The sequence below is a fragment of the Nerophis lumbriciformis genome, linkage group LG26 (genome assembly GCF_033978685.3).
Source record: "Nerophis lumbriciformis linkage group LG26, RoL_Nlum_v2.1, whole genome shotgun sequence".
NCBI lineage: Eukaryota > Metazoa > Chordata > Actinopteri > Syngnathiformes > Syngnathidae > Nerophis > Nerophis lumbriciformis.
The window spans coordinates 20,958,431-20,974,694 of NC_084573.2; the positions used below are offsets into that span (position 1 = coordinate 20,958,431).

Below are 16,264 nucleotides of genomic sequence, written 5' to 3' on the forward strand. Positions count from 1 at the left end.
TGGCAAAGGTTGCTATTTTTCTTCACCCAAATATTAAAATATATCATCTCAGTAACTGGATACCACAAATGAAAAATTAGGGATGGGCGATACAGCCTAAAACAGGGGTGTCCAAATAACAGCCCGGAGGCCAAGAGCGACCCACCGACGTCTTTAATTTAGCCCGTGAGACATCATGAGTTTAAAGAGGAAACTTACCCACAGGGAAATTGCATTTATTTTAAATTTGATGCTACTATTACGTCACCATCGAAGAGACATTGTGTGTAGTTCAGGGCAATGAACTTAAAATAAACCCTGGGTGGTTGTAGTGCGCATCATTTAATTATATGACCTAATGCAAACAACCTTACCTAGTCATGGTGCTAAAAAAATAAAAAATCCAAACAACACAAAATGTCAGCAGACATGGTCACACATAACACAACCTGCTCAATGAACTTTGTGGACATCATAATAAAAAATCCTTGTACTATCAAAAATTCCAAATTACACCCACTTGAATCCATTACAAAGCATGATGGGAAAAATACAAAACACTCTCCACAGTTATCCATGTTTGGCACATTTTAGCTGCTTGATATTTCTGATTGATTACAAAACTTTAAGGAGGTTGTCACAGAAGTAAACAAGGTAGAAGTCGAACTTTGACATACTCTTAATAACCAATTACAATAAGTATTAATATAATATGTACACATACTGTATATATGTATAGGCTATATACACTTTCGGCCCTCGACCAAATTTGTTTAGCCCAATACGGCCCCCAAGTCAAAACGTTTGGACACCCCTGGGCTAAAATCTGTATCTCCTGCAATAACAATAAATATCATAATATATTATTTGGCAAAACAGGTTAAAAAGGCTCCTAATTTTGCTACTGATGTATGCAGTAACATATGTCATTTCCTGTAAGTATTATTTTCTAAAAACTATTATTAATCTTCTTGTTAATATCTGGTTACATACTGTCGTAAGATTATTGACTGACTAAATGTTGCATCACAATCATAATCAGACAAAAACACAGGATTGCCGTGTAACAATATTGAGTAAATATTAAAATTATTTCCTTACGAACTTCAATTACATGCAGTATGTTGTGCAAAATAATATGAGTACTGAAAAATAAGTAAACATAAGCAAGCTCTTGAATGTAAACAAATGTCATGGGTGGGTTAACACAGACATCAACTACAAAGTACAAGAGCCGTACATAGTCGATACTACAATGATTACATCTGTATTTTTTATCATCACAAAATCTTTTGTCTTTTTTATTGTTTATAAACCCAGAAAATATGTCCCCGGACACAAGATAACTTTAATTATGACCAATGTATGACACTATACAGTAACTACTTGGCATTGGATTGATACCAAAATTTGAACAGTAGTGTAGATAGAACATGTTAAACATGTTAAAACAGAAAGTGAGCAGATATTTACAGTAAATGAACAAGTAGATTAATAATCCATCATCATTTTGACAAAATAATAGAATGAGAAATGACACAATGTTACTGCATACGTCAACAGCCAAATTAGGAGCCTTTTTTTGCTTACTCACTACTAAAAGAGAAGTTGTCTAGTATGTTCACTGTCTTAATTAATGACAAAAGTATTCTTTTATTGCAATAAGAAACATATGTTTAATGTATAATAAAAACATTTTGTCAAAATAAAGCCAATAAAGGCAATTTGTTGTGGTCCCCTTTATTTTGAAAAGTATGGAAATATATTTTGCTCCCGGTACTAGTACCAAAATATTGGTATCGGGACAACCTTACCTTTATAGTGGTTAGAGTGTCCGCCCTGAGATCGGTAGGTTGTGGGTTTAAACCCCAGCCGAGTCATACCAAAGTTTATAAAAAATGGGACCCATTGTCTCCCTGCTTGGCACTCAGCATCAAGGGTTGGAATTGGGGGTTAAATCACCAAAAATTATTCCCGGGCGCGGCACCGCTACTGCCCACTGCTCCCCTCACCTCCCAGGGGGTGATCAAAGGGATGGGTTGAATGCAGAGAATAATTTCGCCACACCTAGTGTGTGTGTGACAATCATTGGTACTTTAACTTTAACTTAACTTAACATATAGACACAGGGTTTCCCCTAAACTGCCAAGATACTAGTGGCGGTGGGGGCGTGGTCACCATTACGTCATAGAGTAATTTTCATAATTTTCTATGATGATATGATTTTCTTTAAAAAGGCTCAAAAAATCTATACCTACATTAAAAACAAATCTTTTCTCATTAATTAGTATTAACATACAGGTAAAAGCCAGTAAATTAGAATATTTTGAAAAACTTGATTTATTTCAGTAATTGCATTCAAAAGGTGTAACTTGTACATTATATTTATTCATTGCACACAGACTGATGCATTCAAATGTTTATTTCATTTAATTTTGATGATTTGAAGTGGCAACAAATGAAAATCCAAAATTACGTGTGTCACAAAATTAGAATATTACTTAAGGCTAATACAAAAAAGGGATTTTTAGAAATGTTGGCCAACTGAAAAGTATGAAAATGAAAAATATGAGCATGTACAATACTCAATACTTGGTTGGAGCTCCTTTTGCCTCAATTACTGCGTTAATGCGGCGTGGCATGGAGTCGATGAGTTTCTGGCACTGCTCAGGTGTTATGAGAGCCCAGGTTGCTCTGATAGTGGCCTTCAACTCTTCTGCGTTTTTGGGTCTGGCATTCTGCATCTTCCTTTTCACAATACCCCACAGATTTTCTATGGGGCTAAGGTCAGGGGAGTTGGCGGGCCAATTTAGAACAGAAATACCATGGTCCGTAAACCAGGCACGGGTAGATTTTGCGCTGTGTGCAGGCGCCAAGTCCTGTTGGAACTTGAAATCTCCATCTCCATAGAGCAGGTCAGCAGCAGGAAGCATGAAGTGCTCTAAAACTTGCTGGTAGACGGCTGCGTTGACCCTGGATCTCAGGAAACAGAGTGGACCGACACCAGCAGATGACATGGCACCCCAAACCATCACTGATGGTGGAAACTTTACACTAGACTTCAGGCAACGTGGATCCTGTGCCTCTCCTGTCTTCCTCCAGACTCTGGGACCTCGATTTCCAAAGTAAATGCAAAATTTGCATGGTTGGGTGATGGTTTGGGGTGCCATGTCATCTGCTGGTGTCGGTCCACTCTGTTTCCTGAGATCCAGGGTCAACGCAGCCGTCTACCAGTTTTTCCCATGTTTGCAAACACACCGTCCGTGCCTGAAAGGTGATTGGCAGAGAATGAGGAAGGGTTGTTGTGTGTCCGGGGAAGCGCGGACTCACGAGACAAAAGTGTTTGCACAGGAGTGCCGTTTGTTATCGTAAGATTGGTAATAAAAGTTAAAAATAGCGTCAGACTTTGTGTGATTTCTTCTGGGGGCTATGATATATTACTTTAATTTCTTTTCAGGTAAAAAAACAAAACAAACCTTATCACACACACACTAGGTGTGGCGAAATTATTCTCTGCATTTGACCCATCACCCTTGATCACCCCCTGGGAGGTGAGGGGAGCAGTGGGCAGCAGCAGTGGCCGCACCCGGGAATCATTTTTGGTGATTTAACCCTCAATTCCAACCCTTGATGCTGAGTGTCAAGCAGGGAGGTAATGGGTCCCATTTTTGTAGTCTTTGGTATGACTCGGCCGGGGTTTGAACTCACGACCTACCGATCTCAGGGCGGACACTCTAACCATTGGTACTTTTTTTTTTTTTTTCAAGGTGGGGCAGTAATTAAAATGCCGTGGCGGCGCGCCACATTCAATTACATCAAGGGGAAACCCTGAGACATATTCTGTACTGTAACATACCTCGATACAGAGATATCTCTTACTCTAGTATTGGATCTGGTTCAAATATTTCACCATACAGTACACAGTCAGTATGTACAGGAAGTAGTATTACACTCACCAGGAGCGAGATTTGTGTAGCCCTCCATCATTGGTAGGCGAGCTGTCCACGGAGGAGCTTTGGTTCCCCTCCGTCTCCTTTAGGCGACCCAGGGAGTTGGTGTTTGGAGGGTTCATGTCCAGCTCCAGAAACATGATGTTCTCCGCCTTAACACACACAGTAGTGGGGAAATGGATGTTCATCCCGTCGAATAATCTAATTTGCAGGCCTTACCCTGAATCTGGTATTAACCCCCATCGTTATGGCAACCCTGGCGTACTGGCTGAGGGGTCGTTTGTATCCCACCGCTGATGTCGGCCGTTTCTTCATCTGTAAAGGTTTACTGGACAGAAGGAGAAAGTGGAAGATCTATCAATTGTCTATCTTAGTGATGCTCAAACTATGGTACAGTCTCCATCTAAGAAGTCTCTAAATAGGGGTATCGTTGTTGATGATGTCTGTGCATTGTGTGTAATGTTACAGTGGCCAAATATATTAAATATACTTGTTAAATAAAACCTCTGCCTTGTTTTGAATGAATACTTAGACCTACTATGCTACTGTTTTTTTATGTTTACTGACCTCTCGGTGGGAACGAGAGGCTGAAACTTCCATTGGTCCTCTTCGGTGTCAAAGGTCATTCTGCTCATGATCTTATTCTTCTCTTCCGGAGGGATGAAGTTCTCGATGATCAGATACCTTCGTGTTGAAGGAGGGAGAAAGATAAATGAGCATCAACATTTTGAGTTTAACATACTATGAATGCTGAATAACCAGTGTCCAGGTAAATAACATTAAATCTCGCGCCAGGCCGTACCCATATCCACAGCAGGTCTCCAAGGTGAACAGCCTCTGGCATGCTACTGTAGTAATGTAGTTTTTTGGGTTAACTCAGAAGTGTGTTACCCATGAATGGGATTAATGCTGACTGAGCAGTTTGCTCAAAGGAAACTACACTCCAACACACTGTGTGAATGCCGACAAGAATTTGCGCATAAAATCCCGCACCACTGCTGTGATCTATATTTTTCTTTGTTTTTCTTCTTATTTTTAATCTGCCCTGTTTTTTTCCGCCCTCTCCTCCCACATTTCTCAACCAATTCATATCCGATCAGCTCCTTCAGGACGCGAGGGTTCGTATTCACATTTCCCAAAAAATAACCCTTTTTTTGAGACTTAAAAAAAATTAACTTTGATCAGCTTTTGACCAATGAAATTCAAGGAGCCAATTATAGTGTTTTTATATTAGGCTATGTGTACACTAAAACCCTTAAACCAGGGGTGTCAAACTCAAATACAGAGTGGGCCAAAATTTAAAACTGAACAAAGCCGCGCACCAAGGTTGAACAAATTAACCTTTTAATAGAGACCCAAACAAGTTTTGCATTGAATATTGAACAAGCAAGGCTTATATAACTTTATAGTGACATGCAAAATCGAGTTTCAAATAATAATAAAATATCAATGGCATATCAAATACAATTTAAATAAAAATTAAATGCCTCTTTTCTATTTGCAGCCTTCTGAGGTAAATATCAACATTAACTTTTTCCACAGGCTAATACATTTGAAAATAAAATAACAATGAATAAACCAACCATTCAGGACTTTAAACTGCTCAGTTTGCAACACACTGATCTAATCTGATGTGCCCAAGCCAGATACCTGCCATCTTTTCTTGGATGCTAATTCATTAATGTCGGGGCTCAGGCTTTGAGCTGAGGCAACCTTCATTATCGAACGAAGGTGTTCATCAGTCATTATATCTCGTAGTCCACCCGGACCACAGTCTTGGGGGCGTGCGCGTGCTTTAAAGGTACTGCCTTTAACGTCCTCCACGAGCTGTCGTCACGTCCGCTTTTCATCCATTCTAACGACGTGCCGGCCCAGTTACAAGATATGCGCGGCTTCTGTACGCACACACACGTGAAAGCAACGCATACTTGATCAACAGCGATACAGGTTACACTGAGGGTGGCCGTATAAACAACTTTAACACTGTTAGAAATATACGCCACACTGTGAACCCACACCAAACAAGAATGACAAACACATTTCGGGAGAACATCCGCACCGTAACCCAACATAAACACAACAGAACAAATACCCAGAACCCTTTGCAGCACTAACTGGGGACGGCGTGGCGAAGTTGGGAGAGTGGCCGTGCCAGCAATCTGAGGGTTACTGGTTCAATCCCCACCTTCTACCATCCAAGTCACGTCCGTTGTGTCCTTGAGCAAGACATTTCACCCTTGCTCCTGATGGGTCCTGGTTAGCGCCTTGCATGGCAGCTCCCGCCATCAGTGAGTGAATGTGTGTGTGAATGGGTGAATGTGGAAATAGTGTCAAAGCGCTTTGAGTTCCTTAAAAAGGTAGAAAAGCACTATACAAGTATAACCATTTAGCATTTAACTCTTCCGGGACGCTACAAAATACACCCCCCGCTACCACCAAACCCCCCCATCCCGCCAACCCCCCACAGAACCACCTTGTAGCGTCCCGGAAGAGTTAGTGCTGCAAAGGGTTCTGGATATTTGTTCTGTTGTGTTTATGTTGTGTTACGGTGCGGATGTTCTCCCGAAATGTGTTTGTCATTCTTGTTTGGAGTGGGTTCACAGCGTGGCGTATATTTCTAACAGTGTTAAAGTTGTTTATACGGCCACCCTCAGTGTAACCTGTATCGCTGTTGATCAAGTATGCGTTGCATTCACTTGTGTGTGTGTGTGCAGAAGCCGCACATATTATGTGACTTGGCCAGCACTCGTTGGACTGGATGAAAAGCGGACGTGACGATTTTCGGGCGGGGCACTGAAATTTGGGAGTCTCCCGGGAGGGTTGGTAAGTATGAGAATTAGCGGTGAATGCGGTGTTACTGTGGCACCGCCGCTGTATATAATCGGCGGGCCAGCTCTTGTGTTAATTTGATATCGCCTCAAGGGCCAAGTGAAATTACACAGCGGGCCAATTTTGGAGTTTGACACCCATGCCTTAAATGAATAATTATTTAGCCTAAGCCCCGTTTCAGCCACACTAAACCATCGTTTAAGGTCCCCCTCCTTGGACAAATATTTACATGGCTAAGTGAGCCGTGTATTTCTTGAATCTCCGGCACTTAGCTTTGTATGGACTCATTGATCATTTACAAAGTGAATTGGGAGAGGAAGTGACGCCAGAAAGTCTGCGCCCATACAGGAAGTGACGCCAGAAAGAACGCGCCACAGCCAGCTTCATAACAAAGATGGAGGCGGATCATCCAGACATGCCCGTGTTTCTCCTTCTTGTACATGTACAGGCGCTTGTAGAAATCACAAATCAATACCTTAAGAGAAGGCAACGGGCGATTGCAGCTATTTCGGATACAATACTTCTCAGACGGCAAGACAACTTTTGAATGTCCGTGTCAGCTATGATTCTACTTAGCGAAAAACTTTGTCCCTTCCTCCCGTGGATATGATACAGGCGGTGTGTGACTACAAATATTGCTTTATGGATGTGACTGTGAAATGGCCAGGCAGTGTGCATGATGCCTGCATCTTCGCTAACTCCGCCACTGAAAGATGGAACCATCCCCTCATGTCCCAAACAACTGCTGGAAGATTAAGATCCGGTCCCTGTTTTTCTTTTGGGTGACCCAGCTTATCCCCTGACGCCATATCTCACAAAATAATTCTTTGGGTATTCTCTGTCTAGATTAATTGTTGTAATTGTTGTAAAATGTTCTTTATCGCATTGTCTACTTTCTCATGTCGATTAAGATTCATGTATGATGGCTCAGGTGTGATTCACTACAATAGGGCCCAGCACACTGGATTCCAGTTAATTGAAATACCACAACATTTTAATTTAAAAACTTGCACACAAAACACAGCAAAAAAATGTAAAATGCACAGCAAACTATTTACAATATAGCTATTTTGAATAACTTCACAGTGAAGTAAAGTCATCTACTGGAGAGCTTGGAGCAGATGGACGCTCAGGTGGATTTTTTTTGTTTGCGTACGAGGTCGCGTTGCGCCGGCGGGGGTCTTAAACGGTGGCATTGTCGTGGTGTGGAACGGATAAGGTTAGGTGAGATTTACCCTGGATAACCTTATCCGACTTAGTGTAAACGGGGCCTTAGGCAGCTAAAAGTCCTGTTGTAGCTAATGGGGGTCCTACAGGCTGTAGAAGGGCAGCTCAATGTTTATTTGTTTTTGACCACTCAACGTAAACCCTAATGAATCAGTCTTTGCAGTTGCCCTTTTGGCACCATATTTCACTTTCATTTTACTGTTCCAATGTTACCATGCTAACGTTAGCATGTTTTATGTTAGCATTACAGTCATCCCTCGCCAATTCAAATATTGCTCCACCGCAGTGCAGATTTGTTTGGCATATCTTTTTATTGCATATTCTACACATTTTGGTACTAAATTAAGCATTTTCAAGCAAAAGGAAATGGCCAAAGAAACAGTCATATTGGCCACTGGAGCAGACCATGACAATCCAAGCGCTGTTCAGTATCGTGACCACTGATTGGCTCAACCTCAGGCAGCATTACTATATTGGATTAAAATAGTGTAAAGGTGACTAAAGATGGTTATTTCATGTGTAAAGTGCTCGCATCATGTTAAAATGTATTTAGAAAGTAATAAACAGTTTTTTTATGCTATAAAAATAATTGATTTACAAACCCCATTTACATATGAGTTAAATGTAAATATAAACGGAATGCAATGATTTCCAAATCATTTTCAACCCATATTCAGTTGAATATGCTACAAAGACAACATATTTGATGTTCAAACTGATAAACATTTTTTTTTGAAAATAATCATTAACTTTAGAATTTGATGCCAGCAACACGTGACAAAGAAGTTGGGAATGGTGGCAATAAATACTGATAAAGTTAAGGAATGCTCATCAAACACTTATTTGGAACATCCCACAGGTGAACAGGCAAATTGAGAACAGGTGGGTGCCATGATTGGGTATAAAAGTAGATTCCATGAAATGCTCAGTCATTCACAAACAAGGATGCGGTGAGGGTCACCACTTTGTGAACAAATGCGTGAGCAAATTGTTGAACAGTTTAAGAAAAACCTTTCTCAACCAGCTATTGCAAGGAATTTAGGGATTTCACCATCTACGGTCCGTAATATCATCAAAGGGTTCAGAGAATCTGGAGAAATCACTGCATGTAAGCAGCTAAGCCTGTGACCTTAGATCCCTCAGGCTGTACTGCATCAACAAGTGACATCAGTGTGTAAAGGATATCACCACATGGGCTCAGGAACACTTCAGAAACCCACTGTTAGTAACTACAGTTGGTCGCTACATCTGTAAGTGCAAGTTAAAACTCTCCTATGCAAGGCGAAAACCGTTTATCAACAACACCCAGAAACGCCGTCGGCTTCGCTGGGCCTGAGCTCATCTAAGATGGACTGATACAAAGTGGAAAAGTGTTCTGTGGTCTGACGAGTCCACATTTCAAATTGTTTTTGGAAACTGTGGACGTCGTGTCCTCCGGACCAAAGAGGAAAAGAACCATCCGGATTGTTATAGGGCCAAAGTTGAAAAGCCAGCATCTGTGATGGTATGGGGGTGTTTTAGTGCCCAAGACATGGGTAACTTACACATCTGTGAAGACGCCATTAATGCTAAAAGGTACATACAGGTTTTGGAGCAACATATGTTGACATCCAAGCAACGTTACCATGGACGCCCCTGCTTATTTCAGCAAGACAATGCCAAGCCACGTGTTACATCAACGTGGCTTCATAGTAAATGAGTGTGGGTACTAGACTGGCCTGCCTGTAGTCCAAACCTGTCTCCCATTGAAAATGTGTGGCGCATTATGAAGCCTAAAATACCACAACGGAGACCCCCGGACGTTTACTGAGTGCTGTTAAAAGGAAAGGCCATGTAACACAGTGGTGAACATGCCCTTTCCCAACTACTTTGGCACGTGTTGCAGCCATGAAATTCTAAGTTAATTATTATTTGCAAAAAAAAAAAAAAGGTTTATGAGTTTGAACATCAAATATCTTGTCTTTGTAGTGCATTCAACTGAATATGGGTTGAAAATGATTTGCAAATCAATGTATTCCGTTTATATTTACATCTAACACAATTTCCCAACTCATATGGAAACAGGGTTTGTATAATGAATAAATCCTACTTCACGGAAATTCATTTATCGCAGTCATGTCTGAACCAATTGTTGGGCATTTTTGAAGGACAACTGTAGAGCTACTTTTGTACGTTTACACATAAAGTTCATGTATTTTGTTACTCGGCACAAATTTACAGCTACGCTAATTGTTCCCATGTTAGCAGCTGGAGATGCCAGCGATCGTTGCTGGGTGCATTTCCATGCATTTCCATGCATTTAGAGGGTTTTTTGAAACATGCCAAGTTTGCAAAAAAAAATTGCTGTTGTATTTATTTATGTTTATTATTTATGTTGCTGGTCACTCAGTGAGCTTGTGGTTAGAGTGTCCGCCCTGAGACTGGAAGGTCGTGAGTTCAAACCCCGGCCGAGTTTAAGTAAAAAAATAAAAATGTAAAAATTAATTGAAAAAAATTTAAAAATAAAAAATAAAAATGTTTTTTAAAAAACCCCGGCCGAGTCATACTAAAGACCAGGGGTCCCCAAACTTTTTGACTCGGGGGCCGCATTGGATTAAAAAAATTTGGCCGGGGGCCGGGCTGTATATATATATATATATATACAGTATATATATATATATGTATGTATACATATATACATTGACTTTATAATCCGTTTTGTCATTTAACATCAATTAACATTGATGTTCATCAACATTTAACATTGTCACGTTATTGATGGGAAAATTTATTTTTAGACAGTATGATTGGCCTGAGCGGCTAGGAGACACCGAGAGTAACAAGCGGTAGAAAATGGATTAGAAAGGAAAGATAAAAAAATCTTGGGCCGGATTTTGGATGCTGGGGGGCCGGATCCGGCCCGTGGGCCGTAGTTTGGGGACCCCTGCTAAAGACTATAAAAATGGGACCCATATCCTCCCTGATTGGCACTCAGCATCAAGGGTTGGAATTGGGAGTTAAATCACCAAAATGATTCCCAAGCGCGGCCACCGCTGCTGCTCACTGCTCCCCTCACCTCCCAGGGGGTGAGCATGGGGATGGGTCAAATGCAGAGGATAATTTCACCACACCTAGTGTGTGTGTGACTATCATTGGGACTTTAACTTTTACTTTAAACTATGACTGACATGCAAATTACCTGTTTTAATTTCAACAGCATGTCAGTTTATTTTCAGCTTATGCTCTGCCCGCTCTTTTTGACAACATTTCAATTCGGCTGCAGCTTTTCCAGCATTCACACACAATTTCTCCAGAAATGAATGCTAATTATAACTATATAATTATAATTAGAGCATTGACCTTGCAGATTTCTTGGGATTACTTTCTTACTTGAACTTGAGCTCTCTGGTGAGTTCATTCTGCGTCTGCTCCAGCTCCTGGCGGCTCCTCACGTGTTCATCATTCACATCCTGGATCTCAGCTTTGATGCACTGAAGCTTGGCATACAACTACAGTGCAGGAAGCGACAAAGCAGACAAAATGCTAGCTGAAACTCAGCTGCCCCTGGCAGCGGCATCACCGTCATGTCAGGACATGTGTTTGTCTACCTTTTTGAGTTTCTTGGTCTTTGCCTCGACCTCTTGCTGCAGAGAAGTAAAAGTATCCCTCAGCTCCAGCGTCTCGTCGTCCTGCACCAACATCTGCTGCTGCATCTCCCTCTCTCTGCGTGTCTGCAAGCAACGATTAGGAAGTTTAACTCCGCCATGTGGGGAAGATTATTACCTTTTTTTGTAATATACAGACACGTACCTGCTCAGCTATCTCGTGTCTTTTCCCCTCTAACATCTTCTGCTGCTCATTGGTGTGATCTATGATGTTCTTTCCACCGACCAGCAGCTTGCTCTCCATTGCCTAGAAACAAAATAAAGAAAACAAGATTATTATTTGTAAGACACAACTTAAAACACTCTCAAATGTACCTAATATTGTACATCCCTTGTTTATCGCTGTTAGTTGGTTTTATTGATAAATGAATATTTAATATTCACATATTTTCATAGCTAGGGCATAAAGAAACCTGTTTACAGCCTTCTAAATAATTTTTTTAACATTATAAAATAACACCCTTTAGTCACCTTTACACTATTTTAATCCAATATAGTAATGCTGCCTAAGGCTGAGCCAACCAGTGGACACGATACTGAACAGCACACTCTAATTCAGGGGTGTCAAATTCAAATACAGAGTGGGCCAAAATTTAAAACTGAACAAAGCCGCGGGCCAAGGTTGAACAAATTAACCTTATAATAGGGACCCAAACAAGTTTTGCATTGAATATTGAACAAGCAAGGCTTATATAACTTTATAGTGACATGCATAATCGAGTTTCAAATAATAATAATAATAATTCAAAAATATCAATGGCATTTCAAATAAAATGTAAATAAAAATTGAATGTCTCTTTTCTATTTGCAGCCTTCTGAGGTAAATATCAAAATGAACTTTTTCCACAGGCTAATAATACATTTGAAAATAAAATAACAATAATGAATGAATCAAACATTCAAGCCTTGAAGTAGCAAGAGAAAGTGCATGAATAAAACGTTAATTATTACTCAGTTTGCTACACTGATTTGCTTTGAATATGGAACAAGCAACGCTTATATAACTTAATAGTGCAAAATCAACTTTCCAAAAACAAACGAAAAAACATCAATAGTACATTAAATACAATTTAAATAAAAAATTGAATGCCTCTTCTCTATTTGCAGCCTTCTGAGGTAAATATCAACGTTAACTTTTTCCACAGGCTAATAAATTTGAAAATAAAATAACAATGAATAAACCAACCAATCAGGACTTTAAACTGCTCAGTTTGCAACACACTAATCTAATCTGATGTGCCCAAGCCAGATACTTGCCATCTTTTCTTGGATGCTATGTTCATTAATGTCGGGGCTCAGGTGGGTGGAGTTAGGGGGGCGGGGTTTGGTGGTATAGGGGTTGTATATTGTAGCGTCCCGGAAGAGTTAGTGCTGCAAGGGGTTCTGGGTATTTGTTCTGTTGTGTTTATGTTGTGTTACGGTGCGGATGTTCTCCCGAAATGTGTTTGTCATTCTTGTTTGGTGTGGTTTCACAGTGTGGCGCATATTTGTAACAGTGTTAAAGTTGTTTATACGGCCACCCTCAGTGTGACCTGTATGGCTGTTGACCAAGTATGCTAGCATTCACTTGTGTGTGTGTAGAAGCCGCATATATCATCAGACAGGGGCCGGCACGCTGTTCGTATGGAGGAAAAGCAGACGTGACGACAGGTTGTAGAGGACGCTAAAGGCAGTGCCTTTAGGGCACACCCCCAATAATGTTGTCTGGGTGGAAATCAGGAGAAATTCGGGAGAATGGTTGCCCCGGGAGACTTTCGAGAGGGGGACTGAAAATCGGGAGGGTTGGCAAGTATGAGTATTAGCGGTGTTACAGCGGCACCGCCGCTGTATAATACCGGCGGGCCAGCTCTAATGTTAATTTTATATTGCCTCAATTAAGGGCCAAATTAAAATACACGGGGGGCCAAATTTGGCCCGCGGGCCAGAGTTTGACACCCGTGCTCTAATTGGTTTGGTCTCCTCTAGTAGCCAATATTACTGGAGTATTTTTAGTACATTTAGCCATGTGTATGCTTGAAAATTCTTAGTTTAGGACCAAAAATATTTTGTAATGTTTTTTTAAAAAAAAACCATTTAATATCTCCAAAAGATTTGCGATAAGGTGAAGTGCAAAATGGCAAAAGATGACTCTACAGCAAAACATTTAAATACATCTTGTTAGGAAAAGATTGAAAAGATTGTTATTGGTGTCAAAATACTCCAAAAGTCAAACAATTTGGAGTTCAACTCTTATATTTTCTGGAAATATATGCCTTAAAAGTAAAAAAAAAAAAGTAGTATTTCAAACCATCAGCAAATCTAATGAGAGTTCAGAGAAGAGAGATTACCTCCACAAGTTCTGCAGTTTTGTGTTTTTCTGACACTACCACAGAAGTGTACTTGTGATGGCAAACAGGATTATGCTAACCATAGAACCAGAAAGGAAACTTACAATGACGTAGGAAAAGGTTGGACTGCTTTGTACTGTACAATATGAACCATAAATAAATCAAATAACCACGCCACATAGATACTAACACGATTAGCTTTTAGCTAGTCAAACCTTAAGTGGCTAATGAGGTACTTTTCAACAAACTTGGCAAAAAACATGTCATTTTGATCACTTGAGACACGATTAGACGTCAAAGCGTTAAAGCTCTGCAATATAAAACATTAAAAACGATGTTATAGTAGGTTCGTAAGAATGTTTATAATTGTGGCTGTAGTATAAAACTGCATTGTATCATACTGGGAGATGTTTCTTGTCAGGAACTCGCATGGTGGCAGTGGTGTGACCCCAGGATGCAGAGAGAAGAAGCGACGTGCAGGTAATAAGGAGGTTTAATGAACAAAGAGACCAAGAGGCACACCATGACCATTACTCACAAAAGACAACGAACCAGTGTCACAAGGGAGGCAACACAAAGAGATACACCCTCCTGATTAGTGATCGGAGGCGGGTGAGTCCCCTGAACACCAATCAGATAACAGTTGTGAAGTCACGGAAAGACATACAGTAACTAAAACAGGAAGTGGAACAAAAATAAAGAAGGAACACTTATCAGAAGCATGCAAGTCCCCGGATCACTAATCCGAGAAACAGTTGTGAAGTCACTGCAAGACATAACTAAAACAGGAAGTGGAACACAAATAAGGAAGAAACTCTAATCAGAAGCATGTAAGTCCCGTGATCACTAATCAGAGAAACAGTTGTGAAGTCACTGCAAGACGTACCTAAACAGGAAGTGGAACAAAAACAAAGAACAACCACTAAACACAAAAACCCCAAATCTGTCACGCAGATCATGACAGTGTTTTAATAAACAGCACATGTATTTGTTTACGCAAACTGTGCAGCTGTATTTCAAGGTTTTGCGATTGTTGATATTATTAGCCGTGTTCTGCTGTGTCGATTCATCAAATGCCAAACGCAGCGGGTGTGTGTGTGTGGAACTGTGTGTGCGTGTGTTTGTGTGTGTATGTGACACAGAGGGAGCCGAGCTAAGCAACAGCAAGCTGAGCTCTGCTCCGACAGGATGAATTAAACATCGACAGGGTGCATCAATACAAACCTCATTAATCCTGCTTCACAACTGATATGTGGACTAAGTCATTAACTTGCCAAAGGAGCTGATCATGTCTCGCTCAAATTTGTACGGACAAAGTTTAACATGGTACTTGCTATCTGCTAATAATTCAGTATGTACAATTGAATAGCTGAGTTGCTCAGGCAGTAATGTGTTTATAGAAGTTTAGATTGGGGTAAGTAATTTCTTAATGGGGAAGGACGTTAATGTCTCTTGTTTTCATGTTAGCATTTAAGCTGGCGCCAGTCAGTCTGTGAGTTTATTAATGTGCAGTTATCAGTTGTGGGATTTTTACCACGGTTATCATTAATACCGTTTATCGTTACATCCCTGCACTGTACTTACATTTTTTATGGTAACTTGAATTGAAAGCTTTTTGATGGCGCAATCTGCAGGGAGGAAAAAAAAAAAAGAGTGTGGCATCTATGAATCCATCGGGGCACAGGAAGTTGTCTCAGAAATCAGTCCACTCAACATTTACCAGCAGGAAGATGCTTTGACGAGACATGATGTGTGCAAAAGTTAACAAAGTGCAACGTTTACTCGTGACGACGTTCAGCACAATGATTAGAAAATGTGAATTACCTTCAGTACTAGGGATGTGCCAATCAATCGGCCGATTTTCGTCTAAAAAAATTATGTGACTGCCATTTCTGATGTCATCCTTTTAATGTCGATCACTAACGCCGATCCCCACTGGCTGACATTGTACAAAACCCAAAAACCAGTGAAGTTGGCACATTGTGTAATTCGTAAATAAAAACAGACTACAATGATTTGCAAATCCTTTTCAACTTATATTCAATTGAATAGACTGCAAAGACAAGATATTTAATGTTCGAACTGAGAAAACTTTTTTTTTTTCCAAATAATCATTAACTTAGAATTTAATGGCAGCAACACATTGCAAACAAGTTGGCACAGGGGCATTTTTACCACTGTGTTACATGGCCTTTCCTTTTAACAACACTCAGTTAACTTTTGGGAACTGAGTAGACCAATTTTTGAAACTTTTCAGGTGGAATTCTTTCCCATTCTTGCTTGATGTACAGCTTAAGTTGTTCAACAG

General features: G+C 40.4%; 1 protein-coding gene across 1 annotated transcript in view; it reads right to left on the minus strand.

Moving 5' to 3' along the window:
• kif3ca (kinesin family member 3Ca) overlaps positions 1-16,264 on the minus strand; it is a 45,655-nt gene that overhangs the window by 986 nt on the left and 28,405 nt on the right. The window contains exons 2-7 of the mRNA XM_061987200.2: positions 11,775-11,876; positions 11,573-11,695; positions 11,355-11,473; positions 4,497-4,613; positions 4,149-4,257; positions 3,936-4,081 (exon numbers count right to left, since the gene is read on the minus strand). Of these exons, the coding sequence (XP_061843184.1) occupies positions 3,936-4,081; positions 4,149-4,257; positions 4,497-4,613; positions 11,355-11,473; positions 11,573-11,695; positions 11,775-11,876 (716 nt within the window). The remainder of the gene's footprint in view (positions 1-3,935; positions 4,082-4,148; positions 4,258-4,496; positions 4,614-11,354; positions 11,474-11,572; positions 11,696-11,774; positions 11,877-16,264) is intronic.